Raw genomic sequence first — 26,541 nt, 5'->3', positions numbered from 1 at the left:
AGTAAGCCTGTTTTGGCTATTGGGGATCCCTTCTGCAATTCCGTATGAATTCTAGGATTAAGTGATCCATTTCTACAAAAAGGGCAGTTGGAGTTTTGATAAGGATTGTATTGAATCTGTTGTAGTTTTTAGTGTCTAAGCCTTGTACTTCTTTGGTTCAATTTATTCCTACATATTTTATTCCTTTGATACTGTTGTAAATGGAATTGTTTTCTTAATTTCATTTTTTTGTTGTTCATTGCTGGTGTATAGAAATAAAACTGTTTATATTGATTGTGTATCCTACCACTTTGCTGAACTAATTTTTTTAGCTTAAATGATTATTCTTCTCTGTGTGGATTCTTTAGAGTTTTTATGTTTAAGATCTTATTTATCATCTATAAATAGAGATAGTTTTTCTTCTTCATTTCCAATCTGGATAGCTTTTTTTTCTCTTGCCTAATTGCTCTGGCTAGATCACCAGTGCAGTGTTGAATAGAAGTGGCAAGAATAGGCATCCTTGTCTTTTCTGATCTTAAGAGAGAAGCTTTCAGTCTTTCACCACGGAGCATAATGGTAGCTGTAGGTTTTTCATATATGCTCTTTATCATATTGAGGAATTTCTCTTCTATTCCTAGTTTGTTGAGTGTTTTTATTTGAAAGAGTATTCAGATTTTGTCAAAATGCTTTTACTGCATTTATTGAGATGACCATGCAATTTCTTCCCTTCATTCTATTAGTAGGATGTACTACATTGATTTTTGTATGTTGACCCACCTTTGCATTCCTGGAAAAAATCCTAATTGGTCATGGTATATATTCCTTTTAATATGCTGCTGGATTTCATTTGTTAGTATTTTGTTTAGGATTTTTATGTCTGCATTCATAAGGGGTATGGGTCTGTAGTTTTTTTGTGATACCTTCGTGTTGCTTTGGCCTCATGGAATGAGTTAGGAAGTATTCTCTTCTAGATAAAATATTGTAATAAAATTTTTTCATTTAGCATATAAACTTTTTTATGATCTTCACTATAACTCTTTTAATGACTTTATAATATTCCTGGTGCTAGATATGCCAGAGTTTGTGAAACCATTCCCCTATTTATATCCATTTCAGAATTTTTTCTGTTTTAGATAGCACAGCAGTGAGCATCTTTGTGTCGGTACCTTTTTATTTTGTGCCTCAGTTTTAAGTGCACACTTTGTATTTAAAATCAAACTACTACTTGGCAATGAGAAAGAATAAAATCATGCCATTTGCAGCAACGTGGATGGAACTGGAGGGTATTATGCTAAGTGAAATAAGTCAGTCGGAGAAAGACAGATACATGTTTTCACTCATATGTGGATCTTGAGAAACTTAACAGAAGACCATGGGGGAAGGGAAGGGGAAAAAATAGTTACAAACAGAGAGGGAGGGGGCAAACCACAAGAGACTCTTAAATACAGAGGAAAAACTGAGGGCTGAGGGGGTGTGGGGGAGAGGGGAAAGTGGGTGATGGGCATTGAGGAGGGCACTTGTTGGGATGAGCACTGGGTGTTATATGGAAGCCAATTTGACAATAAATTATATTTTTAAAAATTAAATACATACATACATATCAGACTACAAGGATTCTTTAAAATATAGTCAGATGGAGTCCTGATAATTCTGAGAATTATTTTTTCTGATTATTTTATTTGAATTAAAGTTCTTACCATCCAGGGGCTCCTGGGTGGCTTGGTTGATTAAGTGTCCCACTTCAGATAATATCATGATCTCACGGTTCGTGGGTTTGAGCCCCGCCTCGGGCTCTGTGCTGACAGCTCAGAACCTGGAGCCTGCTTCAGACTCTGGCTCTGGCTCTCTCTGCCCCTCCCCTGCTTGTACTCTGTCTCTCTGTGTCTAAAATAAATAAACATTAAAAAAATAAAGTTCTTACCATCCATAATGTTGCAACACAGTAGTCGTTTTTTAATTTTAATTGCTGACTTCTTCATTCATTTCATGAGTAGAGTGGAAAACTATCCCCATCCACTCACTGTTAATGTACATGACTGACTCTAACATTGGAGCAAAAATAAAGCTTGCCTTAGTAATGTGTTTTCCCACTTCTGAAACTGGAGTGCTAGTACTCTGTCACCATGGGTATTTGTTTTTAAGTACTATTCTGAAAGGCTTAAAATGCTCTCTCTGGCTGCCTGCCAGGGCATACAATGCACCAAACTCATAAGACATACTCAATAAATATCAGTTGAAATCTGTTAAAAAGAAAACTACAGGCCCAATATGGTGTCACTTAGGCCAAGTCTGGCAAACCAAGACTTAATACCTAACCTAACTGCAGTTTCAACGTCCTGGGAATGTAACCTTTAAGTAGTCAATATGGGATGTCTTGGTCAGTACTAGGAAATTTACTGATAGAATTCTTCCGCTCTCCTTAGGAGGACAGCAACCTTGCCAAACAATGCATTCCTTGTTAATAAATTCCTTTTTTTAAGGCCCTCTCTCTGCAGTTAAAAAACTTTTTGTTTGTTTAGCTTTGTGGATAATCTCTTTATTTGCTATATGAGATGCTGCCTGATTCATGAATGGGTTAATAAAGCCAATTAGATCTTCAGATTAAGAAAAAGTGCTCTTTGTGGGACCACGTAATGATTAGCAGTACATTATCCAAGAAGATGATTGCAATAATTTATCCAATTATGGAAGACGATTACAAATTATATGTTAGGATTAATATAGGCTAGAAATTGTTGACTGTAATTTAAAAATTCATATTACCTTTGTTGTAATTAAAAACCATATCTGTTTAAATCTTTCTTTTTAACAGATGTTTCAATTACTACCAAAGTAAATATAAAGGATTCATAGATTCTTTGGGACGAGAAATACTAACTACTTGATAAGGCAGGATTTTAAGCCTAGAATGAAGTAGCATCAAAACATTTTGCTTTGCTGACAGTTTTCTTTGCTTGCAGTCCTTTTGTCATTAAAGATATATTTGACTAGTCTTAGAGCTTGAAAAATTATTTTACTGTTGAGCAGGGAACCATAGAAAATTTAGAGTGAGTAATTCAGCTGTCACACTTGAAACCTAAAGGTACAATTTGAAATTACACATCGACTGTTACAGAAATGAGCTTACTCATAAAATTTTGCTGCATACTGCAAAAAATTTGGCAGAGGTTTGATTTAATTCTGTCTCCTTGTCACAATTACTGATTATAATATAAATATATTAAATGCTGTTGTCCATGAAAAATATGGAATAAGAATTATTAAACATTTTTAGCTTGAAATATATTATCAGTTATAAAATGGAAAAAGAATGGTCTGATAAATATACAGGAGCCCACACAGTTAATTCTGATGTACATCTACAGCTCTAATCCCATATCTCCAATTGACTACTTGACATTTCCACTTGGATGACCTTATTATTTAATGTACCTGTTATTTGATGCTGATTCCTTGGTCAGTAATGTAACTTCCAATTACAGTGTTTCCATGGGAAAAAAATAGACTCCACTTTGTGACATGTCTTATGGTGTAGTGAATAAAAACTATTATCATTTCGAAGGACATTTGTACTTGCTTCTTTCATTATCAGTACAAACTCTCCATATCCGAAATTGCATTCTTCTCTCATTCCAAACTCTCTGCAAGGCAGGACGGTTGGGCATAGTTGAAAGCACTGGACTTTTGTCCTACTTTGGATACCGCCGCTAGCCGTGTGACCCTCCCTAGACATCATTTTTCCTTATTTGTAAAATGAGGGTGTTGTAGTGGAAGATCTGTAACATTGCTTCAGGTCTCTTGCTATAAAAGTTGGAAGTCATCAAGTGCATACCCTGGATGGGTTGGTTGTATGACTGAAATGTGGCCAGTTTTCTTCTGGTTTCAACAAATGGTCATCTCTTATCCATTCAGTTATCAAAGAGCCTTGTAGGGGCACCTGGCTGGCTCAGTCGTTAGAGCATGCGACTCTTGATCTCAGGGTTGTAAGTTGGAGCCCCACATTGGGTGTAGAGATTACTTAAAAATAAAATCTTAAAAAAACAGTCCTGTAAATTGTTTTGTATTTTCCCTATTTATTCCCATTTTCTTTGCATTTTTGTTAATCTTAGTCCAAGTGTAGATCAAATAAGAACTTCCTGTGTAATTCCATTCTTTTATCACTCTAATTTATCCCCATATTGCTTTTTAGCTCATCTTCCCTCAAGACCAGTTACATCAAGTTACTTCTACTTAGAAAATGTTACTGGCCTACTTCTCTGTATCATATAACAGCTTGTTCATCCGTTGACCTTTCAAATCCGTAGCACTGATTTTCTGTTTTAATTATATTGGTCTCATTAATCTCATCCTTTTTTTTTTAAATTTGTGTATTTACCAGGTTATTCTCCTTACCTGAATGCCTTCTCCTTTTCCCCATTCTGCCATTCTGAGACTACCTTGTGAAACTTCACCCACTTTAGCAACAGGTGTCATTCTGTGATGGCTTCTTGTCCTTTTCAAAGGGTACAAAACCGTGGCAAGAAATGGAAAAAGGAAAACACATCTGTGTATGGAGTATTGCCATGTGCCAGGCTTATTACCTCATTTGAATTTCTTAGCAGTCTTTTGAGATGGGTGGCCTTAATCATAACTCTGGGGCTCTAAGAAGAGAACTAACCTCTACAAGATCACATGGCTAGTGAGCAGTTATAGCCGGGATTTGAACTTTGGCATCTGTTTACTTCTCCCTGACAAAAAAAAAATGCCAAAGAACCATTAGTTGCCTTTTTTTACAGCCCCCCTGCAAACAAACACATAAACAGTACTAAAGGCACAAATTTAAGTGTTTAACATATAGTCTACTACCTAGCAGAAGTTCGCTAAAGATTTAGATGAAAATTCTTCTTAAATTTTGAGGGTATACATATTTTGTTAGTTCCTTTACCTAGTTTATCAAAGGAGCTTGAAGTAAGGGAAGGCTTTCATATGATAAGGACTGTTTCTTTTTGTTTTAGAAACCCCAGGGAGATCTTTTATGTAGTAGTATTGTGATTTGAACTCTTTCAAAGGGAAAATAGCAGGATATTTTCTTTTTTAAATGTTTATTTATTTAGGGAAAGACAGCATTTACCAGTGGGGAAGGGACAGAGAGAGAGAGAGAGAGAGAGAGAGAGAGAATGAGAGAGAATATCCCTTTGTGCTGTCAGCACAGAGCCTGACGCGGGACTCAATCTCAATTAACTGTGGGATCGTGACCTGAGCCAAAATCAAGAGTTGGACACTTAACTGATTGGGCCACCCAGAAGCCCCAAAACATTTTCTTTTTTGACATTAAAGGCTGAAAGATGGCCTTCATGTGTGCATTCAGCAGTTATTCTTTCATGACATTGACTAGATAACATCAGGGCTAAAGGTGAATGAACAAGTCAAGCAGTGTTAATTAATGAGGGCTTTTAATGTTTATTTTTCAGAGAAAGAGAGCATGCGTGCCTGAGGGTGGGAGGGGCAGAGAGAGAGGGAGACAGAGGATCCGAAGCATGCTCTGCGGTGTCAGTGCAGAGCCTGATATGGGGCTTGAACTCACAAACTGAGATCATGACCTGAACCGAAGTTGAATGGTCAACTGACTAAGCCACCCAGGCATCCCAATTAATGAGTTTTTAATGGAAGTCATACAAATTGTTGGTAGTCATTTATGCACTTGGATTCATCAGCAACTGTTAAAGTGAAAATGTGTTTTTTTGACAATAGTAGCTTAGATAATTTCATTCTAAGCCTTATGGTCACTTTGCATAGTGATCTCAACCCCATATTTGTGTCTTCATTAGGTTATTCTATGCATCTCACTCCCTGTGCCTGCCCTCTTGTAGCTCTCCCAAGCTTTAATCTTGTAGCTTTAACTCACTGCTAGATATTTCCACTGATGATCTGTCATTTCATACCTAGCATTTGTCATTTGATATTTTGTATAATTGTATGTTTGTGTTATTATATTCTCTTCCCCAGTGGAGAATAAAGTTTTAGTGTAAGGACCATGACAAAAAAATTCTTTGAGTCCTCGGTACTTATCAGAGTGCTATGGGTGCAGTAGGAGGCCAAATGTGTGTGATTGCAGTAATCTTCATGGCTAAACTAGCTTTTCCCTTTTGGTAACTTCAAAAGCCTAGTTATCATCCAGAGTTCATATATCATTGCAAAGGACAACAACAACCAAAAGGTGTTATTTTGTACCTTGTAAAAATGAAACCATTGTCTTTGAAAGCTACGTATTCCTTGTAGAAGAAATTATCTTTTTGATGAATGACTTAAACTTACTTATTTTCGAGAGAGAGAGCAAGAGAGAGAGAGCACATAAGTGTGAGCTTGGGAGAGGGGTAGAGGGAGAGAGAGAAAGAATTTTAAGCAGGCTCCATGCTCAGCATGGAGCCCAGTGTGGGGGCTCGATCCCACAATCCTGAGATCATGACCTGAGCCAAAATCAGAGTCAGATGCTCAACCGACTGAGCCACCCATACATCCCTTTATTTATTTATTTATTTTTAGAAGTTTATTTATTTAAGTAATCTTTACATGCAACATGGGGCTCAAACTCGTGACCCCAAGATCAAGAGTCACATGCTCCTCTGACTAAGCCAGCCAAGTGCCCCTAAACACATTTATTTAAAATTAAATCCATTTTGACTTTTGAAGGTGATAGATCTATTACCTTGATTGTGGTGATGGTTTCATGGGTATATACATATGTCCAAAGTCCTCAAATTGTCTATATTAGTTATGTACAGTTCTTTGTATCACTTATAATTCAATAAAGCTGGTAAAAAATTAAATCCATTCTAACTGGCTTTTAACAGGCAGTATAAAATTATAACACATAATTCTGGTGTTCATCTCACTTCAAACTAATTTTCTGTGTATTAGGCTTGCTTGCTTTTCTCCTTTGTCTACACATTGTCTCAACATTTTTTCTGATTTTTCTTTTATAATACTTCTGATCTTTAAAATGTTTTGTTACATATTAACAGCATATTTTAAATACTTTTAATTGCCTTGAGGTTATTAATACTGACTTGAGCACAAGGACCATGGCTTATCTGTCTTCATATTGGCAGTATGTCTAGCATAGTGTTGGGCAAAGAGCCAGGTAGTAGCAGATCACTCAAGTCTCCTGAGATGGAGACCAGTGTTACTTATTCATCATGCTGTGTGTGCCCTAGCCTACATTCACATTGTGAATTAAAAACCCTAATGATGATTGACTCTTAAATTAGCAGTTATTAACAAGTCTTGATTATGATTTTAAACTTTTGGAAAATATCTTTCATTGAATAAGTTACTATCTACAAAGAATATGTTGATGTTGCTGCTTTGTGTAATATTGGAGGGATCAGAAGTAATGTCTTCTCATTCTGTATTTGTCATTAAAAAATAATTTTTAATCAGTATGAAGTGCGTTGTAATATTTAAAATGTATTTTTGAAAAATTTTGCTTTTCCTACCCCCTTCTTATTTTTATAGTTACCGGGCAGTGACATTGCCAGTGGGAGTGATGTACTTTCTGATGTCATACCCAGTATTCCGAGTTCACCTTGCCTGCTTCCTAAAAAGAAAAACAAGCACCAGAATTTAGATGAACTTCCTTGGAGTGCAATGACAAATGATGAGCAGGTAGGGATCTTGACATTTCTTTATATAAAGTAGGCTTCACACCCAACACAGAGCCCAGTGTGGGGCTTGAACTCAACGACCCCAGGATCACGACCTGAGCTGAGATCAAGAGTCAGATGCTTAGCTGACTGCACCACCCAGGCATCCCAGGATCTTAACATTCTTAATTGAAAGCATATATGTAGAGAATATGTGAAATTCAGTGTATTGCCTATTTAAAGTTACTGGGTAAATGTGGATTGCTTAGTAAAATCTGAATTTGAGTTTTAACTGTTTTGCAGGGAACAAATAAAATATTTAAGTGCTTTTGATATTTGAAACACGTTATAAATGAAACACTAAAATATCAGGTTTTGACATTGATGTTTATTATAATTTTTTATCATATAGGTGGAATATATTGAGTATTTGAGTCGTAAAGTCAGTACGGAGATGGGTCTTCGGGAGCAACTTGATATTATTAAAATAATTGATCCTTCTGCTCAAATCTCCCCTACAGACAGTGAGTTTATTATTGAACTTAACTGTCTCACAGATGAAAAACTGAAGCAGGTATGTAAAGAAAATACAGATTATACAAGTATTAAGAAAACTGTTATTTTATAACATGTAGACTGGAATAATCATGTTAAAATACACAAATAATTAAGGTCCAGATCACTGCTGTGAAATGTAATATTAGAAAAAATGATGGCAGTATTTGAGAGCACATGGTTGTAAGGTTTTAGGTACATCTCACCTGGCAGTACCTTTCTGGGTTCATGTGGATCTAGAAACTGCTGTTTAGTTGTGTAGGCTTTGAAACTTGATTTCACCACTTAAGGGGTGGTTATGCTATTTGCTTCTTCTAATTCAACTTAAAAAAGAACGATTGACAGAATCAGAATACTGATTATTGAGGGCTGTCTATACTTCAGTGAACATCTGAGTTGAGGGATTTGAGTAGTCCTGTGAAGTAATTGATCCTGGCTAGGGTAAAACGTAAATTTCCTTCTGCTATTCTGAAATATGCATTTCTGGCATCTTCTAAATATAGCCTTTACTGCTCTATTTTTCTCTGGTACATAGCTGAATGAATACTTACGTTCTACTTTCATTTTTTAAAGAATTTTTTTTTGCATTTATCATTACTTACAAAAATTTTTTATTTCATTTCTCTCAACAGACATATTATTATTTTCTATATTCCAGCTCATTTTTCATTAGTGTTGAAATTGATGCCTTGCATTTGAAGACAGGTACCATGGGCCCCTAGCTAAGATTTAGGAAACACCCTAATCTTCAATATATTCAGCAACTTAAATCATATTAAGTGGAGATCTTTAAAACATGCCTAATCTGATCTATTTTATTGTTAATTTCTCTGAGTGTTATTTTCTTATAATCCTAAATTCTGGAGGCCAGTAGCCTTCCATTGACTGATTATATTATATGTTTTTAAAATATAGCTCAGTGATCAATATTCTACGATTTTGACATTGTCAATTTTTCTGGTACTTGTTTCTACATTGAGAAATTTCTTTTGTCCTTATATTCTACTTATGTACATCTGTAGCACTTTTTTATTTGATTTATTTATCTAACAATATTAAGTGTCTATCATGTATTAAGTTATAGGATAAAAAACACTTTAACAAATGATCGTTGTCTTTATAGAGCCTACAACTCAAGAAAGAGTCAAACAAATCAACCTGGATTACAATCCAAGTTCATAAATCATTATTCAATAAATGTTAATTTTATTTCTTCATAATTACTGTCTTTCACTTTCTATTTGTTAAGCATCTAGTTCCAAGGTTTTTTTTTCTGGTATACTCATCAAAAGCAAGAAATGAACATAGTTACAGTATTATTAAATAATCTACAGACTGTATTCAGGTTACACCAGTTTTTCTACTAATACCTTGTTTTATCCCAGGATCCAATCCAATCTTTTTTTATAAAGTTTTTATTTAAATTCTAGCTAACATACTAACTTCAGGTGAAATACTAATTTCAGGTGTACAATTTAGTAATTCAATACTTACATACAACACCCAGTGCTCATCATAACAAGTGCAATCCGTAATCCCCATCACCTGTTTAACCCATCCCCCCACCCCACTCCCCTCTGGTAGCCATCAGGTTGTTCTCTATGGTTTAGAGTCTATTTCTTGGTTTGCCTCTTTTTCCCTTAGCCTTTGTTTTTTAAGTTCCACATATGAGTAAAATCATATGGTATTTGTCTTTCTCTGACTGACTTGTTTTGCTTAGCATAATACTCTCTAGCTCCATCCATGTTGCACATAGCAAGATTTCATTCTTTTTTATGGCCCAGTAATATTCCTGTGTGTGTGTGTGTGTGTGTGTGTGTGTGTGTGTGTGTGTGTGTACACATACCATATCATATTTATCCATTCATCAGTCAGTGGACATTAGGGCTGTTTCCATAATTTGGCTGTTGTAGACAATGCTGCAGTAAACATTGGGGTGCATTGTATCCCTTTGAATTAGTAGTTTTGTATTCTTTGGGTAAGTACCTAGTACTGCAATTGCTGGATCATGGGACAGTTCTATTTTTAATTTTGGGGGGACCTTCCATACTGTTTTCCACAGTGGCTGCACCAGTTTGCAATCCCATAAAGAGTACAGGAGGGTTTACCTTTCTCCACATCCTCACCAACACTTGTTGTTTCTTATGTTGTTGATTTTAGCCGTTTTGACAGGGGTGAGGTGACATCTCCTTGTAGTTTTGACTTGCATTTCCTTGATGAGGAGTACATCTGTAGCACTTTGGATAATCTTTTACTTTATGTACAGTATTCTTCTTTTCTCCAGTATTTTGAGGGAGAATGTCAAGGAACACTAACCAGATTTTGTCTGTGTGTTCCAAGGTCAGAAACTATATCAAGGAGCATAGCCCTCGCCAACGGCCTGCAAGAGAGGCCTGGAAGAGAAGCAACTTTAGTTGTGCGAGCACCAGTGGAGTGAGCGGTGCCAGCGCCAGCGCCAGCAGCAGCAGTGCCAGCATGGTCAGTTCTGCAAGCAGCAGTGGGTCCAGTGTTGGAAACTCTGCTTCAAACTCCAGTGCCAACATGAGTCGAGCACACAGTGACAGCAACTTGTCTGCAAGTGCAGCAGAGCGGATTCGGGATTCAAAAGTAAAATGTCTAATCAATACAAAACTTTACCTTTCAATATTAATATTAGTACTCCTTCATATAAATTTCTTGAAGAGTTAAAATTATCTTGCTCTCTAGATGCCGGTGGATTTTGGCTTTAATTGAACAAGCAGGCTACTCTGCTGTTGAGTAAAGCCTTTTAGGCTGAGTACTTTGAAATACCGTTTTGACCCACAACCATATCACATTCAATTTTATCTGATTTTTGTGTCTGTTTTTAAGTAAGATAAATTGATGGAAATAGTGAGTGAGTCTCAAGATTGCAATATTGACTGCAAGTCACTACTGAGCAGATCTCACTATGTTGCTGATGTTGCTGTCTATTAGCTCCTAAGAATGTTCTGCATGTCTTGTGTGTGTGTGTGTGAAATGTTCTGTTAACTTTGAGTGTTTGTTCTTAGATCTTTTAAAAATGTAATAACACCTTCTCTAACTTCTGCCTATTCACAGTTGAGAAATTCTTGGTAATATTATTGGTCATGTAAAAAATAGGGAGGTATTAGTGCATATAGAATGGTTTTGTGATAGTGAGGGGAGTTCAGTTCCTTGCAGTGGGTACAGTTTGGAGCCAACTTAACAATGGTAAGAGTATCTCTGTAACTCTTTGGTAACCCAGTGGTGACTAGAAGATACACAGTGATTCCTTCCCTGGCTTTTACCAAAGTAGCAGAAACATAGCCAGCTTTGTTGGTTGCCAGGGGATTCTTCTGGATATGTGGTCATTCCTTTTTTGCATCACTTCACCAGTGACAAGGAATAGAGTACCCACTGGGTTTCTAATGGGTTTTTAAGATGGTATTTGCCTAATATGAAAAAGACATGATTCTTTCCCAGCTGTTGTAAAATTGCTAGTGCTTTCAGATGAAAGACACCTTAAAAGCATAAACATTAGAGATTTTCGCAGTGTTCTCTACATTTATATTTAGTATTGTTCACTGTGTATTCACTCCGCAGTGACACCAGTGTACCTTAATTTGGTAAAAAAAAAAAAAAAGGCTTTGAAATGATTGATTATCTGTAACTAGTCAAAATGATCAGATGTCCACCCTTCCTAAGATTCACTGGACAAATACCATAAAAATAGAATCTTGAAGAATCATTTTCAAGTCTAAGCCAGTGGCTCACTTACTGGAACCAGGATCATACTGCAGAGGAATTTGAACATCTCTAAGAATTCTGAAAATACAGAATTTGATCCATAAAATACTCTGGGGTGGATATGGCAAAACTGAACCTTACTGATTGAGAAATTTTTATTTTGGCAGAAGCGATCCAAGCAGCGGAAGTTACAGCAGAAGGCCTTACGCAAGAGGCAGCTGAAAGAGCAGAGGCAGGCTCGGAAGGAGAGGCTCAGTGGGCTCTTCCTCAATGAAGAAGTGCTGTCCTTGAAAGTGACTGAGGAAGACCATGAAGCAGATGTAGATGTTTTGATGTAATAAGGGTGAATTTTTCAGCATTCTTTCTAAGCATTAAAGTATTCTCCTTTTATTTGTTTACATGCATCTTGACCAAACTTTTGGTTAGGGCTGTGCTGATATACCATTGATAATTTAGGCCAGTGGTTCTCAGCAGGTGGTCCCTAGACCAGCAGCCTCAGCATCACCTGAGAAGTTGTTAGAAAGGCATACTACCAGGCTCCATCCCAGATGCAGTGAATCATAAACTCTGGGTGAGGGGCCCAGCATTGTGTTTAACAAGCACCAGGTTCTTCTGCTGCACGCTCTACTTTTAAGAATCACTAATTTAGTAAATGTTTTCACTATTTAGACTTTAGGGTGGCTAAGTAGGCTTTTTCAAGAACTAGTACTTTTACAGTTTAGAAGATTTCAAGGTACTGCTGACAAGTAGCTTATTATGTCAGTATAGGTACATATGTCCGGATCATAATTCAGTTTTCCTTCTTAATGTTACAATTTTTTAGTTTGCTTTTTATAAGGGCCATAGCATAAGTCTCAATTCCTAGTGGAAATCTTGTTTTGAGGTTGTGGGTGTGGGGTGTAGATTGCTGTTTATAATAGTGCCTTCATTAGGTTTAGTTTTGTTTTCATTTATTATTAACTCAAAGGTGTAAAAATAGGCCCTAATGTCTTTCCTGTTAGGTTTGTTTCTGTTTTTCACTTTGTGTAAATTCAGAATCCTTTCTGTAAGTGATGACTACTGAGGAAATAATGTTAGTAGTAGTTGAACTTCAGACTTGATGCTATATAGATTAATATTCAAATAGAGAAGGCAATTAAGCAAAACAGCCAATTCTGCTTTTCCATGGCTTTCTGAAATTTTAGTCTGTGAAACTGTCTCAAGTTCTTTTTGAAAGTCACTTTTTTTTTCCAGCACTACTCTAATTTTTAAATATTTGGTATAACAGCTTCTGGCATGTGAACAGGCTAATGTTCAAAGTTAACTAAAGAAAACCCTTACAGTTCTAAACTTCTCTATAAATCGCTAGAAATACACGGAGCAGTGTGATATAGAAAAAAAAACCTTCGTTTGTTGGCTACTGATAGAAGTCTAATTTTAGATGTGAAATCATGGGTTTTCTATAAATGTTTTCATGGAGAGTTTGTTATCATGAACATTAGAAGTAGTATTATTTCTTTTCTTCTACCACATGTCTTTAAACATTCACATGGGTTAAAGAAGATGGAAACTGATACTACTGACAATCAAGCTGCTTTCTGACTTTCATAATTTTTATTGTGGATAACTTTTGGGAGGTAATCATGATTCTGTAGGAGGAACTGTAATCAATATTTTTTTAAACTCTAGAGTCAGAGGTTATGTGATAGGATCTTTACTTTTTTAAACTATCATATCAAGTGGCTCATTAAGAAAACGATTAATGACTTAAATTTTTAATTCTCAGTTGATATAAAGGCTTTTAACCTTTGCTTACAATCATGTGTTTTGAAATTTTGATTTTACTCTAGTTCCTTGAAGGTTAAAGAATTGAAACTGAGGATAAAAATTGATGTATTGCAGCTTTGCTGAGGTCTGTGGTATGGTTTTAAGATTTTGAAGACTACTAAGTTCATACTTTAAATTTTGCTAAAATATAAAAGTATATGTATATGGTTTTCAGTTGGAGTACTCCTTTGACTTTCCTCTTACCCTTTCTTTGATGCTCCTAACTTGTTTAGAGGGCCCAAAAAGAGCTTAGGGATAGACCTCAGAATACTTTGAGGAAGGTGGAAAGGGTCAACCTCATTGTGTCTTCCTTCCAAGTCTAGGAAGAGTAAATGGAGAGAAGAGCAAATGCAGCTGAATTCTCTGCCTGCTCTTAGCAAAAGCAAAATTCCAGAGAATGACTTGTCTGTTCTCTCCCTATTCTTCCCAGGAAAGTAGGCCACTTCTGGAGACCATAGAGCAACATTTATCTGTTTGGAAACAATTGACAATGACCAGTAAAAGAAAATCCTAACAGGGTCATGATATAATACGACCATTTTTTTCACTCTCCCAACAATTACATAGTCTTATTACCTTAGATTTAACTTAAGTCACTATTAAACAAGTTTACCAAAGCACCACAAAGCCAGTTTTAAAAGTTTATAAAGATTTGAATGTTTATAGTAAAGTATGCCATGAGATTTTGCGTAAATTTGGATGTCATGTCTTTACAGTACTATAAACTAGAGATTGCCTATAAAGTTGGTTTGAAGGAGACTGAAAATAATTCTTCTGATTGAAGGGAAAAAAAATAAAACAAGTTGGCTTGCTTGTGATGTGGAAGAGGGAGATTACAAAATCTCTCTCCATCTTCTCCCCCCCCCAAAAAAAACAGCATAAAAAGATAAAAAAGTTCTTGTTTTTGTTAACATGCTGTACTGTATTTTTTTTCTGTTTTAATGTCTCATGTAGATAATTCAAGTTTGAATTATTTCTTCCCTGGAATAAGTCATAATTTATTCAGTCTGACATATCTCTGAGTTTAAGACAAATCCAACTGAGCATTTTTCCTGTTTATAAATCCAAACTAACAAATTAATAAAAATGTGAGACTTATTTGCTCTAGTGTCAGTGTCATCTGTAGAGAATTGACACTGGAGTAAATAAGTGTCTCCCCTTTAAACATAACCTTTGTTAACTTAGGGCATGATAAAGTCCCCTCAACTTTTTCAAAAACATTTTATTAGAGACCTTGTATGTATGTTAATTGTACCTCAATAAAACTGGAAGAAAAAAAAGAGTTTTTGTACAAGTCTATGAGACCCCAGCACAGCTTTTCAAAGTATGGACCTTGAATTAAACAAAATGGCATATCTTTTTCTATAGTTTTGCAACTGAATCAAAGTAAGGCAATGTAGTATAATGTTTAGTGGAATTTAAAGGGCTAATTCATTCTGCCCTAACAACTTACAATAAAATAGCACTTTTTTTCATGAGACTTGTCTCACTTTTTTGTTAGGCTGTGGCAGTTTTGTCCATTTCCTCAGCCCTTTGGGTTGACCAGATATTGCTGAATTAATCCCAGAAACTGACTTGTAATTTAATGACTCTACAGATTGAACAGACATCTCATTTATTTAGCTCCTTAAAAGTGCTAATTGCCACTTAAAGGAGAAATTCCAAGAAACTTCTGTATAAAGGTATCCAGATTCTGGTGAGCTTTAAAAATTGTGAAATTAATGAAATGTCTTCATATTTAAGCCAAAAATGTTAGTATATGACAAATATAGAAGTCTTGTTTCCAGATTCCTTAGCAGAGATTTTTGTTCATGGCTTAATTTATAACCTCATGTGCCTTAAAGGTTAACTCTGTACTTTTTCTCAATATCAAGCTTTTTCAATCTCAAAAGTAATCTAAAAATATAATTTGTTTTATAAAATGTCCATACTATTGGATATCAGTAAGCAAAAACATTAAATTAAATCTGATTAATCAATGGTGATAGAGTGTGTAATAAAACAAGAACCTTTCAGGTCTTAAATTTCATTTCTATAACATTATTTTTGGCCCAGCTAGGTCATTGAAGGACACTGAAAGTTATCTGAAGTATAGCTTAATGTATTCTCTCATTTTTTCCCATGAAAAAGGTCATAAGCCAGAATGCTTTTTTAAAACCAGATAATTCTTAGTATCTGGGAAGATCATTTTAAAGGCAAAAGTAGTTCAAGAACATAGATTATAGAACAACTTGACTCTCTCATTACTTTAGGCATTCTTTGCATTCATTTCTGTAATAGCTGGAACACTCCCCTCCCCTTTAACAAATTACTTTTTAGCTCAAGAAAATGTTTGCTTAGAATGGGAGAAGTTAGTTAAAGTCAGTATATAATTTGAGACAGTTGATGGGAAAATTCCCAGTTGCATTCAAATATAGTATTGATATTGAGCACACTGACATTGAACATGTCTGAACTTAGAGATAAATCTAATCCTTAAAAGGACTATTAGTTAGAAAATAAGTATCTGTATACACATGTACTGTGGTAACTTTGGATTCGTTTTAAGTCTGACAAAGTAAGATAAATTCTATCTTTACAATGAAATTATGCTGAGTGGGTGAGAGAGAAATATTTAGACCTAGACATTTCTGTCAGCATAGTATCTAGAACATAGCTCCTTAGAATTTTAGCTTAATTCTCATTTCTTTGGAAAATAATTTACTTTTTCCAAAGGCTTAGAAGGAACTCTAAAAATTTCTCTAATTAACTGGCAATTAATAGGGTACAGAAGTTGCATGCTATAGCTTCAGATCTCAGTTGACTCACTAAAATTTTATTTTCACATTTTCTCTAATATTAAAATTATTTTGAGCCCCTCTCACAGTTTATATTTTCAATTCAGGTTATTAATATTTTAACCTAGATCACATGATGCTAAGTTAATTTTTAATTTGACATTCATACTGAACTCTGAAAAATGGGTTTGTTCTTGTCTTATTTCAGAATACAGTATTTTTCCTTTATTGTCAAGTTTGTTACATCTTTGTGGTCAATGGAACCTGTGGAAATCTGTGTTCTTTTTTTTTTGTGGTGAGGGATATGGGTAGAAAAGAGAATTGCTCTAATCATACATACGCATTTTAAAGGTAGTTGTAGAATTAATATGTATAAATGACATGTTAACACTTACCTACTCTGGATTGTTCTAATGAACAGTGGCCTGAAGCCATGGCTTGTTTTCTGGAGCTGCTTGCTCTTCAATAGTAGCTGACCAATTGGATTTAAGTTTAGACTTTGGAGTTAGGTTATCTAGCTGAGGCTTTTAGGAATGAAGCAGACTATGTCTGTTCCTGTAGTGAATCAATTTAATTTCCTCTTTGACTACTCTAATTTGGGTATAAGTATTATCCATTCTAAATCTTTGTGTTGGGAGTTTAATTGGACTGTTGTCAAAAGCTATTAAAAAAGCTAAACACAAATATATGTAAAACACTTCACAAATGTTTAAAATTTTCACTTTTTTTTTTTAGTTTCAAAGGTTAGTTATGTAGCATCAATATCATAACCAAAGCAAGTAGGAAGTTGACTGGTTTGGAGATTCTTCAAGTAGTCTTCAATACTGTAACACTTCAGATTGTTAACCAGGATTTTTGTCCTGTATTTCTGCTAAATGTATTACTATATTAATGCACTTTTGTATATATAACTGTCTCTGTACATTCTGTACTTACTGCAGTGTATATAAAAGCTGTTTTTCCTGAAGCTGTAGGGGAAAAGCAATAGCTGTAACACAAGTTGTTTCTATTTTGAGTTCCTTCTTGTACTTGAAAGTAGTGGTTCTGTAGTTAATTCTAAATGTGTATGTATGGTTGTAATTAAAACTGGCAATGTGGCAGACCTGTCTTTTGAAGCTGAATATCAGACTGAACAGTGTTGTTTTGGCTATTGAAAACTCTTGTAGCATTTTAATTGTTTCTTTTGATGTACCATGGGTTTCTACAAAACCCACTCCTTCTTACTTACTACTTTATACTTCTGAATCTACTCCTTTACATATTACATCCCAGAACATTTATCAACAGAGAAAATTAGGTCTCCTCTCTTTTGCTCACAGTTTGGTTAAACTTGTTTTGTTAAAGCCCCAATTTCCCAAATGTCATTGACAAATCATTTTTTTTTTTCTGGGGAGATAAGATTTCTAGGGAGATTAGTAATCATAGTAAGTTGAAAATTAGGTCTAAATTTTGTTTATAGAAAATCAGATTTATTTTCCTTATATATTAATCTAGAAACTTTTTATGTTATAATTATATGAAAGAAATGTCTGAGCAGTTTTACATAGTTTCAGAAGCAATTCAACTTTCAGCAGCAACTTTATCTCTTGCCACTAGAGGGAGGTCTGTGTTTGCTCTCCTTTGGAAAATCTCTTAGCTGCTTTTCTTTCGTTTTTAATTTCAGAGGTTGGAATCCACCTCATTTTCAAAATCCCTTTTGTGATATTACTTTCATTTGTTAGTGAAAGGTAAGTTAATTGAGCTTGTTTAATAAAGCAAATCTAACGCTTTTATGTAATCTTCAATTTTTAATAAATGTGAGTTAGATATTAAGTGAAACGTGTGTGTGTGTGTGTGTGTGTTTTTCTTAGATACTTTAGAACTGTACTGTCCATTATAACCACTATCCATATGTGGCTATTTAAATAAATTAAATAAAATTTAGTTCCTTGGTCCCATTAGCAACACTTCAAGTGTCCACTAACCACGTATGGCAAAAGACTACTGTGTTGGTAACTCCAGTGTACAGAACATCTTTACTATCATGGGAAGTTATACTGGACAGTACAGTCTAGAGATTTGATGGTTTATGTAGTGACCACTGTCATCATTTTACCACTGAACCATACTCAGTGATTCAAAACTGCTTCACACAGTTAACTGTTGTAGGTGATTGGTGTGGGAGGGAGAGCAAGCTGTGTTTCACTTTTTTACTTCATTAAATCTACCAAAGTTGAGACTTCGGTGATTTAGTGGAGAAATATCTCAAATATCGAGCATTTCACTTGAGCTCTGAATAAGATTTCTTAAAGACTCCATTTTAAAAAATTGCTTAGAGGGTTTCTTTATTCTTGTGATGTAAGAGTCTTAATAGAGTAATGGAGCCACTGTTACTTGGGACTGACAATCCTCTCCCCTCTCCCCATCAGTCTGAATCTTATGGTTAAGTGGTATTTTTATATTACATTATCTGTGTTTCTTAGTAATAGATTGATGGGTATTAGATTTAGGTACAATGTTATTTCCCTTCATAATGGGTAAGTAACATTTTTAACATTCCAGTTTATGCATTTGGTCACCAGGATCCCATTATATTCTTTTTTTTCAGATTTGTCTTATAAAAATTGTCAAGTAAGACAGCAAAATGAATCCCCACATACCCATATTTACTTCCACTCTTGCCTTATGCCAATCTTGTTTCTTTTGACCTCCACCCCCAGAAACTCCCCTTACCTCAACTCCCAACGATACTAAAGTTAACCCCAGGTGATAATTTCATTTTTAAATGTTTAAGTATCAGATGTTTAAAAGATAAGGACACTCCTACTTTATACATAAATATGACCATATACCTTCATAAATAAAAATTCCTTGATATCAAATGTGTAGTTTACTTGCTTGAAATCAAAACCATAACCATTAGTCTTTTTCATTTAAAAATCATTCTACATTTTGTTAGCACTAAGGAAGAATTACTTTTATTATGGCTTGAGTCAGTGTTGATAGTATGTCTTGAGCGCATTTTAAGATGAGATATCTGTTGCTTTTAGATAAAAACAAAATCCAGCTGTTTTTCTTACTACTTTGTTAATGAAGGTATGAAATAATTTGGGTAGCAGGAAAGAAGGAGGGAATTAATTGTTCAAGATGAGTTGAACAGATATTTTCTGTCTCACCTAACTTTGAGTTCAAGAATGATCTTTTTTAGCCCAAATTGGCACACATGGTAAAGATCTGAATACCTATTATTTATTTATAAAGAGTTTTGCAAGGGTACTCAAGGAGACATAAGAAAAAATAGAGATTGTTTGACCCCCTCAAAATTCATTTCAGGAAACCTTTTTAATAGCTGTGACTGAGGCTATTGGTTTTGGTTTTGCGTTTTAACTTACTGAAGTTTAGACTTCCCAAATTGTAGAATTTCAGAGCTTGAAGGGACTTTGGAGATCATTTATTTAGCTTGGTGGTTCTTAAACTTGATTGGGCATCAGAATCCCCTGCAGGACTTGTTTTAAACACAGGTGGCCAGCCCCCACTCCTCAGTTTCTGATTCTGTAGGTACGAGGTGGGGCCTGAGGATTTGCATTTTTAATGAGTCCCTAAGTGATGCTGATGCTGCTGGTTTTATGAACCCATGGAGAACCATTGCGATGCAGCTCAATCCCTTTTTCTCTTGCCTGTATTTTTGCAAATAAAATTTACACTAAATGGAACGTGACTTCTTTGCCCAAACTGGTTAGTGACATGGCCAAATCAGAATCCATACCTTGAGGTGCCTTATTCACACTGGAAAAGTGGAGTGCTTTTCCTATTGTGCATTTGTTTTCTTTATAGTAGTTGCCTCCAAATGATTCCTTCCAAGTTTTTTCTTAACATTTGGATTTTCTTGATACTGGTCAATCTTTATCTCCCTAGATTGGGAGTTCCTAAATTGGAGTCGGGATTAAAATTGCTGGCAATTCTGGGGCGCCTGGGTGGCTCAGTCGGTTAAGCATCCAACTTCAGCTCAGGTCATGATCTCCCAGTTTGTGAGTTTGAGCCCCACGTCGAGCTCTTTGCTGACAGCCAATGTATTTTTCTGAGGAGGGCTCCATATCTTTTATTAAGTTCTCAGATGACTTTTCTTCCCTTTAATGGCTAAGATTCTGTCCTTTTAGGGCAATTTTGGTTTTTGGCAATAACCAAGGGTCATTTGGGAAGCTGTCTGGTGGTTAATGTGCATGAGAAACCTGGAAATTGCTACATTTGGTCAATGAAGTATGATTTTAAAAGTAATAAGACTGGTTTTCTCATGTGGTAAAAACTGGCTTTAATGTATATTAAAGAAAAGAGTTCTAGAAATATTTTGGGCAGTGACAGCATTATTGGATTAGGTGTATGGTGATGACTTGGAATGGGGATGTTACTAATTTGGATGTAAAATAGTCATTTCTTTATAATCATAACTTTTATTCTAGAGCAAAATTCTCCAGTAATGTTTTAGAAATGTTGGGTTAGACTTCATAGATTTGTTCATCAGATCTGAGATAACAGAACTAGATGGTAATCTGAAAACTTGAAACAGATACAGACTTTCTGATATAATGGTCATTAAAACAGTCTATTTTTCAAGTGAGAGAAATGAAGTGATTCATTCAGGTCCTATATGATGACATATTAAGGACTAGAATCCAAGGCTCTTGAGTGCTTTTCCCACTTTATCACACTGCTTTATATCATGCTACTACTTTTCACAGTGTTTTGGGGAAAACACCTTAGGATTTTGGTATAGAGCAGTGGTTAAAGTGTGGACCCCACTTTGCTGGACACCAGCAAAATAAGTATCACCTGAGAACTTGTAAGAGGTGCAAATCTTTAGGCCCTACCCCAGAACTAGGGAATCAGAAACTGGGGGGAGGGAGGGTAAAGCCCAGTAATCTGTGTTTTAGCAAGCCTCCCAGAGGATTCTGATGCACACTCAAATTTGAGAACCACTAGTATAGAGTAATGATTCTCTACTCTGGCCAAACATCACAATTATCTGTGGGAAACTTAAAAAACACCATACCACCTTCCCTACTCACCCAGACAAATCAATCTCAGAGGTGACACCTGGGCATCTATTGTTTTGTAATAAACATTATATTTTGGAATAATTTTATGTTTATAGAAAAATTGTGAAGACAGTATAGAGAGTTCTTGTGTACCTGTTGCTCAATCCTCTAGTGTTAAAATTAGTTTTAAAAACTAAGAAATTAACATTGGCACATTACTGTTAACTACAGGTTTATTCAGATTTCCTTATTTATTCTTAATTCAGATTTCACTAATTTTACCATTAATGTTCTTTTTCTATTCCAAAATCCAATCCAGGATTCCTCATTGTGTTTAATCATCATGTGTCCTTAGCCTCCTCTGGTTTGTGACAATTTCTCAGTCTCTCCTTGTTTTTCATGATCTTGACAAATATAAGGAGAATTGGTCCTTTATTTTGTGGAATGTCATCCTCAATTTGGGCTTGCCCAATGTTTTTCTCACAGTTAGACTGGGGTTTGGGGATGACTCACAATCAACATGACTCAACCCTAGTTACATTAACTTTGATCACCTGGCTAGTGTTCACCAGGCTCTTCACTGCAAAGCTACTATTTTTCCCTTTCAATACTCTGTTTTTTGGGAGTAAGTCATGCAGTCCAGCTCACACTCAAGGAGGAGAGAGAAAATAGGCTCTGCCTCCTGGAGAGAGAAGGATCTATACATATGTTTTGGGGATTTCTCTTTGGGAGATTTGCCTCTTCTCTGTATTTATCTACTTGATCACTGATATCAGTATGGATTCATGGATATTTATTTTATACGCTGGCCTATAACCTAATAGTAAGTTATTTTATAGCTCAAAAATTTCCAGATTTGGACATTGGGAACTCTTAAAGGTTGCTTCTAGTGCCCCTTCAACCTACCCATATCCTTTTGTACTTTGAGTGCTTTATTTTCTGGCACTACACAATGCTTTAGCCCTAGAATCAGCATTTAATCAAGGAACTAGACACCTTTTTTTCCTTCAAATTTTAATTTAAATTACAGTGTAATTTTTGGAAGTGTTTTGGACACTTCTTTTTTAAAAGCTTCTCAGGTGTGGGGCACCTGGGTGGCTCATTCGGTTGAACATCCAACTTTGGCTCAGGTCATAATCTCATGGTCATAAGTTCAAGCCCAGCTTTCTGGCTGACTGGGATCCTCTGCCCCCACCCTCTCTTTGCCCCTCCCCCACTCACGCTCTCTCTCAAAAATAAACGTTTTAAAAACTCTTCAGGTGATTCTAGTGCAAAATAAGTGTGGGAACCACTGATATTGAGGGTGAACCACATTCTTCTGTAAATCTAATGCTATGATCAGTACAGATCCTATCTTCCATCCTCATAAAGCATAGTCATCTTTGATTCATTCCTCCTCCTTTTCTTTTCATGTTCACTGTTCACTAAAGCTGTTTTCTCCTCAGCAACCAGAACAGCACTATTTAAACTTTATATAAGATCTTGTTAAAATGCAGATTCTTGGGGGCGCTTGGGTAGTTCAGTCGGTTAAGCATCCGACTTTGGCTCAGGTCATGCTCTCATGGTTCAGGAGTTCGAGCCCTGTTTCAGGCTCTGAGAGCCTGGAGCCTACTTCAGATTCTGTATCTCCATCTCTCTCTGCCCCTCCCCCACGTGTGCTCTGTCTCTCTGTCTCTCTCAAAAATAAATAAACATTAAAAACAATTTTTAATGCAGATTCTGATTCAACTGGTCTGGGGTAGAGGCTCGAATTTTTGTATTTCTAGTAGGTATCTAGGTGATATAAATCCTTCTCATCCATGAACTACATTTTGAGTAGTGAATGTCAGAACAAAATCCAGATAACTTAGAACATTTCGAGAGCCTCCATGGTTTGCCTGACCCCAGTGTGCTTTTCAGCTTGATCTTCCGTGCATTTTTACACTCAAACCAACCAGTCTACTCAGTATTTGTAGTATTCACCTTCTGACATGGCCCCAAAGATTGTGGCGATTCATTTCTTTGTTTAATTCCTTTTCCTTGGGTGTAGGCTGGGCCTAGTGACTTAGTTCTGATAGCATACAGCAAAACTGATGGGATGTCACTTCTGTGCTTAGGTTACAAAAGATTGTGACTTCTGTCTCACTTGTACTCTTGTTGGTTGCTTACTCTGGTGAAGCAAGCTGCCAGGCTGTGACATGCTTTGTGAAGAGGCCCACATGGCAAGGAACAGAGGGACTGAGTCCTTAGTATGTAACAGCCCATGAGGAACTGAATTCTGCCAGCAATTGTGAGTTAGTTGGGAAGTGTATCTTTTCCAGTGGAGCCTTGAGATGACTGCAACCTTGTGACAGACCCAAGGCTGAGCTTAAGTATCCATCTAAGTCATGTCCAGGTTCCTGCCCACAGAAACTGTGAAATAATAGACGTGTTGTTTTAAGCTGATAATTTTTGGGATAATTTGTTGAGCAGCAATAGATAACTAATACATTATGTATATAATATGGAATGAAATGACTTCCTGTTGCACCCTTCTTGTCCTCAGATGCTCCTGCCTCCATTTATTCAGCAATATTTGCCGGATGCTATTATATGCTAGGCACTGTGTTAAGCACTAGGGGATAAGTGGTAAATAAGCAGACACAGTGTCTGCCCTTACATTGCTTGTATTCTTTTGTATTGATTTTTGGAGTCTCACAAAAGAGGAAACCAAGATACATTTTGTTAAAGCAACGCTATTTTTTTTTTTTTTTTATTTTTTATTTTTGGGACAGAGAGAGACAGAGCATGAACGGGGGAGGGGCAGAGAGAGAGGGAGACACAGAATCGGAAACAGGCTCCAGGCTCCGAGCCATCAGCCCAGAGCCTGACGCGGGGCTCGAACTCACGGACCGCAAGATCGTGACCTGGCTGAAGTCGGACGCTTAACCGACTGCGCCACCCAGGCGCCCCAGCAACGCTATTTTTAATGCCATGAAAGTAGGAAGGAAATAACCTAAAGGAGCTTCATGAAAAACTTTCTTACAGTGTCATTTTTGTCATTTTGCTATAGAACAGTTAATACTTCATTATGGAATAGTATGGGCTGCATTTAGGCGAAGTCCTGGTTCTAGTGCATTTTAAGTCAACCCTAATTCCTCCCAAGTTGGGTGTATTACTTTTTCTAAGCATCATTAAATATTTATTGTACCCTTATTTTGCTTGTATGCTATTCTGCCTTACAATTAGGTTTATTTGTTTTCTCTACTAGTCCTCATTTTCATTTGTACAACTCCATGGTTGTTTGCACATGTGCAAAGAGCTTTGTTAATTTAATATTAATAATAGCTTTGTTAACCTGAGATTAATGGAGCTTTCAATTCAAACAGTTATTTTAAAATTCCAAGCGCCATTTTTCTTCATTTTCTTCTTTTTAAAAAAATGTTTATTTTCGAGAGAGACAGAGAACAAATGGGGCAGGGGCAGAGAGAGAGGGAGACACAGAATCCAAAGCAGGCTCCAGGCTCTGAGCTGTCAGCACAGAGCCTGACGTAGGGCTCGAACTCACAAGCTGTGAGATCATGACCTGAGCCAAAGTTGGATTGCTTAACCAACTGAGCCACCCAGGCGCCTCTCTTTTTCTCCTGTTTTAAGAGAGTATTTATTGAAAGCACAAATATATCATCACTTGTAGCAAAAGAGTTTGACACCTAATTTTTCCCAAATTTTTGAAAGAAATATGTTTTTCAGTTAAAAATTTCAAATTCCCCTTCTATCCTTCCCCATATTAATGCATATATTTGTTTAAAAATTTGATGTTATACTTTTAGAATTATCTACCAGTTTTATCTGATATCTGATCTTTTGTTTAAATTTTGTTGGCTTTTTCCAAAAGCAAAACATATCGGTAAATCTAAAATATTAACAATATAAGATTAGACTGATATAGTCTACTTTGGGGTTAAAAATAGCAAAAACTCAAATAGATTAAAAATAGCATATATGCAATGGTGGGTGAGACAGTGGAAGAGCCAGAACTCTGTAAAACTGTTTGGTAGTATCTAATACAGCTGAAGGTATACATTCCTTAAACCTCAGCAATTTCATTCTCAGATATGTATTCTATGGAAGATGTATATTTGCCAAAAGATGTACTGGAATATTTACAGCAACACTATAATATCCCCAAACTGGAAACTACCCAAATGACCAATAGGTGAGTGCATAAATAAAATGAGGTATATTCACGCAATGAAATACTATGCAATCTTAATCATGAATATGGTTGAATATTGGATGAATATGGATGAATCTCACAAACATAATGCTAAGCAAAATAAACCAAATACAAAGGAATATGTATTTTAAAAAATACAGGGGAAACTAATCTATGTTACTAGGATTAGGATAGTCTGGGGTGCCTGTAATGACTAGAAAGGTATTTGAGGGGGCCATCTGAGGCACTGGTAATATTCTATTTCTTGACATGGCTAGTGGTTGGTTAAATAATGTGTTCAGTTTATAGAAATTCAGTGAGCTGTTCACTAATGTGCAATGTTTTAGGTATGTTAAATTTCAACAAAATGCTTTAAAATTAGCACTTAAGCCATCAGGAGATGAATGGAGTCAAAATATTCTAAGAAAGCTTTATAGAATATAAATTTGAACTTCAAGGATAAATCCTAAAAACATAGAGGCTGTAACTTACAAGTCTGTAAAGGGAGAAATGGTGTAAGAACAAAGAATCTTTCATTCAAAACAAGGCAAGGAGAAAGAAACAGGACAATTGGAAAGCACAGAATGGCTGAAAGAAATCTAAATATATTTTTAAAAATTAAAACAAATGCAAAACAACTACGGTTAAAAGATGAACAAATGTATGACTAGGTGTTTTGGGTTTTTTTTTTTTTTGAGTCAAATGCCCTGTACCAAAAACACCTCTATGACATGAAGACCCAACACTAACCAAAAGAAAGATGGCATAGATGTATTAATATTAAACAAAATATAATGGAGGGCAAATGTCATTATTACAAATAAAGAATGTTGTCACTATGTAAATGATACAAGTTTCAAGCTACCAGAAGAATAATACAATTCTAAACT

The 26,541-nt window shown here is 35.8% G+C and overlaps 1 protein-coding gene across 2 annotated transcripts in view; it reads left to right on the top strand.

Annotated features, from left to right (window-relative positions):
• FAM199X (family with sequence similarity 199, X-linked) overlaps positions 1–17,565 on the top strand; it is a 28,393-nt gene extending 10,828 nt beyond the window's left edge. The window contains exons 3-6 of one of the 2 annotated variants that reach the window (XM_019431781.2): positions 7,474–7,623; positions 8,014–8,175; positions 10,497–10,634; positions 12,050–17,565. In XM_019431781.2, the coding sequence (XP_019287326.1) occupies positions 7,474–7,623; positions 8,014–8,175; positions 10,497–10,634; positions 12,050–12,220 (621 nt within the window). In that variant the 3' untranslated portion in view covers positions 12,221–17,565. Of the gene's footprint in view, positions 1–7,473; positions 7,624–8,013; positions 8,176–10,496; positions 10,764–12,049 lie in introns of both variants that reach the window. The other variant, XM_019431780.2, reaches the window with a different exon arrangement.
• Positions 17,566–26,541: the final 8,976 nt, after the last annotated feature.

This window comes from Panthera pardus, unplaced genomic scaffold (assembly GCF_024362965.1).
Source record: "Panthera pardus isolate Hobbes unplaced genomic scaffold, ASM2436296v1 HiC_scaffold_27, whole genome shotgun sequence".
NCBI lineage: Eukaryota > Metazoa > Chordata > Mammalia > Carnivora > Felidae > Panthera > Panthera pardus.
Note: the sequence above shows the minus strand (reverse complement) of the source record. Positions and strands in the feature narration are given on the sequence as shown.